Source organism: Bubalus kerabau, chromosome 4 (assembly GCF_029407905.1).
Source record: "Bubalus kerabau isolate K-KA32 ecotype Philippines breed swamp buffalo chromosome 4, PCC_UOA_SB_1v2, whole genome shotgun sequence".
Lineage (NCBI taxonomy): Eukaryota > Metazoa > Chordata > Mammalia > Artiodactyla > Bovidae > Bubalus > Bubalus kerabau.
The window spans coordinates 172,138,887-172,142,516 of NC_073627.1; the positions used below are offsets into that span (position 1 = coordinate 172,138,887).

At 49.9% G+C, this 3,630-nt stretch overlaps 1 protein-coding gene across 1 annotated transcript; it reads left to right on the plus strand.

Annotated features, from left to right (window-relative positions):
- Positions 1 to 1,109: 1,109 nt before the first annotated feature.
- LOC129651781 (uncharacterized) lies at positions 1,110 to 3,354 on the plus strand. Its single transcript, XM_055580350.1, has 3 exons — positions 1,110 to 1,386; positions 1,821 to 1,982; positions 2,300 to 3,354. The coding sequence occupies exons 1-3, from the start codon at positions 1,353 to 1,355 to the stop codon at positions 2,944 to 2,946; spliced, it is 843 nt and encodes a 280-aa protein (XP_055436325.1). The 5' UTR covers positions 1,110 to 1,352; the 3' UTR covers positions 2,947 to 3,354.
- Positions 3,355 to 3,630: the final 276 nt, after the last annotated feature.

The following is a 3,630-nucleotide window of genomic DNA, read 5'->3' on the forward strand; positions in this document are numbered from 1 at the left end:
AGGACCCCACAAGCAGGATAAATATATCCATCACTTGCTTCAAATTATTCATGGACCAGTGCTCTCAGGCTGTGTCCCAGTATATTTTTGTCACTCACCTATTATGTCGTTTTGTACCGTCTGATCCCAGTTGAAAAATAGGTCCATATCCAGACAAAAGAAGAAACAAGAGTGAGAAAAAGAAGAAAAATTAAATAAACTCAGTATGATGTGGAGAGCAGAGGTCATGCCTTTAAAAAAACAAACAGTAATTTGGAGCTTAAATAGGATCTTCCAGCTGTGGAGTCTCTGGTGGCATCGTGTCAGGACAGTCTACCTGAGTAGGGGCCAAAGAGAAAGTAAGTAAAACAGACTGCAAAGGCTTGCCTGGAAAATCCCATGGGTGGAGAGGCCTGGTAGGCTACAGTCCATGGGGTCGCTAGAAGTCGGACATGACTGAGCGACTTCACTTTCAATTTTCGTTTTCCTGCATTGGAGAGGGAAATGGCAATCCACTCCGGTGTTCTTGCCTGGAGAGTCCCAGGGACGGGGGAGCCTGGTGGGCTGCTGTCTATGGGGTAGCACAGAGTCCGGCACGACTGAAGTGACTTAGCAGCATACCAACACCTTGGTGACCCCTGGCATACAGTGACCTATGCTGACAGTTGTACAGACACACAACTATGAAAACAACTAGAGAAAAAGCAGCATGAAACAAACAAGGAAAAAAACCTGCCCTTTTATGGGACCTCCCTGGCAGTCCAGAGGTTAAGACTTTTCCTTCCAGTGCAGGGAGTGCAGGTTCGATCCCTGGTGGGGACCTAACATACCACTTGTGGCTAAACACCCAAATCATAAAAAACCAGTAGTAATATTTTAACAATTTCAAAAAAGATTTTAAAACTTTTCCTCATCAAAAAATCTTAAAAATTTTCTTTAAATTGTCCTCCTCTGATATCAATATTTGGCACAGAATCAAAATGCCCTGAAATTAACAGTTACAGTGTCCCAAGGACCAAGAAAATCAGTGGGATGTAGCAAAGAGTGTTAACCTCATCATGCAAATGCTCTCGGGGTGTGATCCTCCTGAGGACCAATCTGTGACTCCCCAGGGGGCTGTCCGGAAGCAAGACAAGGCCACACCCTCTGCTCACCTGGTCATTCCGTGGTCCACTTCTGAGGCATCCAGACATGTGCTGCAGATGGGAGACATGGACACAATGAAAGGGGCTGCAAGTGGCAGAAGGCCTGGCCAGCAGAAACAAGGTGTCTCCCACAGGGAAAATGGAAGGATTTCCTCAAAGGAAAATCTGTCTGTAAAAGAGAAGGGAGGAGATCGACAGCCCTCAGAAAGACAGAGAGAAAAATGAAGCATGGAGACACAAGAGGGCTCTCAGAGCAAAGCAGGTAAGATACCAGATTCTTTTTTGCAGACATCTGTTTCAAGTGATCTTGGAAAGAATTTGGGAGACATAGAGATTGGGCTGTGGGACAGAGGGAAGGGTGCCAGATGTGACCTTGAACCCTAGGAAAGGAGGGGGAGAAACCCAGGGTGAAGTCCCGATCCCCTGTGATCAGGAGCTCTACCAGCTATGCCATCCTTGAGGTCTGAACTTGAGAGAGGGTTTCCTGGGGCATGCCTGCCAGGCAGCTCAGAAACTACTCTGTCCAGGTGAGATGCTCATGGAGGGAGAGCGGGGATAGAGGAAACCAGAGTTTGGGGGAGGGGATGGCAAGGAGGTGGAGGAGCAGTGGGATTTGGAACCTTCTCTAATCCACTCTCCCCAGATTCCAGAGGTAGGTCAGGGAACACTCACTCCTGTTCTTCTCTCCACCCACAGAGGTCATTAGGCACAAGCGATGCAGAAGCCGGGATGGCTCCCCTGAGAGTCACAAGAGAAATGGCCATGAAGAAGAGAAGGCGAGGGGACGACCACCCCCAGCCCAGTGGAGAACTAAGGAGCATCCAAACTCCTGCAGAGCAGGACTTTACCACAGAGGAAGTAGGTTTCTGGGCTGGGCTTGGTAGAGGTGGGGATGTGGGCAAAGTCCCCGAGGGCAAACTGAACCCCTAGAGGGCAGAGAAAGCCTCTGACCCTGGTGAGATGCCCATGAAGTGGGAACAGGCTGAGAGGAAGGTGCCCAGGACTTGACCTGGGTTGTCAGCAGATGTTGGAAGAGGCCAACAGAGTCAGGTATGGTGCCGTGTGAGGCCTGGGGTGGAGGTGTTGGGACAGGCAAGGGGGCGTGGTGCATTTGATGAGAAATTTCAGGGGCAGCGCACATCACAGGAACCCCTCCTGTTCTGTCTCCCTCCTAGGTTCTGCCCATACTTCTGGGCGTCTCCAGGACAGGGGAGCCCGGTTCCAATCGCCAGTGTGGGCCCGGGGCCACAGACGCTGCCAGTACAACCCGGAGTCCAGGCCCGCCTCGCCCAAGCGCCCTCGCAGAAGCCAGTCACCTGAAGCCGCCGAGCCCCTGGAGGCGCTCACGTCCAAGCTCTCCAACCAGATGGGAGCCCTTGAAGTGGTCCTGGATGAGTTGCGGGCCCCGGGGGGCGCCTTCCTACCGGTGGCCACCGACCACACGGAGCCCACAGCCTCGCAGCGCGCCTGGCTCACCTGGCAGCTGACGCACGCGGGCGCCGCCCTGCACTGGGCGCTGACGGTGCTCGATTCCCTGCTCCCGCGCACCACCGACCTCCGGGCCCGCAGGTCTACCCGCCCTGGGCGCCTGGGCCTTAGGGGCGCACCTCGCCTTTCTCCACCACTTCTCTGGTCTTGCAAGGCTCCGAGGCAGCATCTCAGTACCCTGAGGCCAAGAACTTCCTCCACAAAGGACAGAAACCCACCTTTCTGGGGGACGGTGTTCCTCAGGGACCAGACCTTATCCCCTGCTGCTTCCCAGCTCAGGGAGATGTGTTCCTGTGTCCAGAAGTCATGTGTCCTGCTAGGACGTGCATTCTGAGGACAACGCTTCTTTAATCCTATGGCTCAGATTGCAGACCTTAGTGATGTGATTTGTGCCTTTGCATCCCTCCATATTTTCCTGTTTTACTTGAAAAATGAAATGAGAGACAAGTGGATGAGGGGCATGGCGAGGAGAAAGAAAGATCGACAGATGAGACATAGAGATATAGATTGATTCGTAGGGGTGGATTCCACTGTAAGGAACAATTGTCTTTTTTTTTTTTCTAGAGATTTGTTTTTTTGAGGTTATGGGTAGAAACCTATCTTGAACAAATCTTTATATTTAATAAGAAATCTGGATTGTATGAAGAACTTTGTAGATTTTTGGTATTGAAATTAAAACTACATTTTTACTTATTATAGAACATTGTGTTCTACATGGACTGCAATAAATTTTTAAATATTGCAATCTTTTGTCAGTGTGACTTTGTGAGTGTGCTCACAAGTGTATGTATAGAATGGATAGGCAAAACATCTACTGAAGAGCACAGGAACGTATATTCAATACTGTGATAAACCACAATGGAACAGAACATGTCAATATATATATCTCAGATCAGATCAGATCAGTTGCTCAGTCGTGTCCGACTCTTTGTGACCCCGTGAATCGCAGCACGTCAGGCCTCCCTGTCCCGTATATATTGGTTACACTTCAATTGAAAACTGATATTTTATTGTAAAA

Coding starts and splice junctions, on each gene's coding strand:
- LOC129651781 (XM_055580350.1), top strand. CDS start 1,353: ATGGAGACACAAGAGGGCTCTCAGAGCAAAGCAG. Junction 1,387..1,820: donor GGGCTCTCAGAGCAAAGCAG/GTAAGATACCAG, acceptor CTCCACCCACAG/AGGTCATTAGGCACAAGCGA. Junction 1,983..2,299: donor AGGACTTTACCACAGAGGAA/GTAGGTTTCTGG, acceptor TCTCCCTCCTAG/GTTCTGCCCATACTTCTGGG.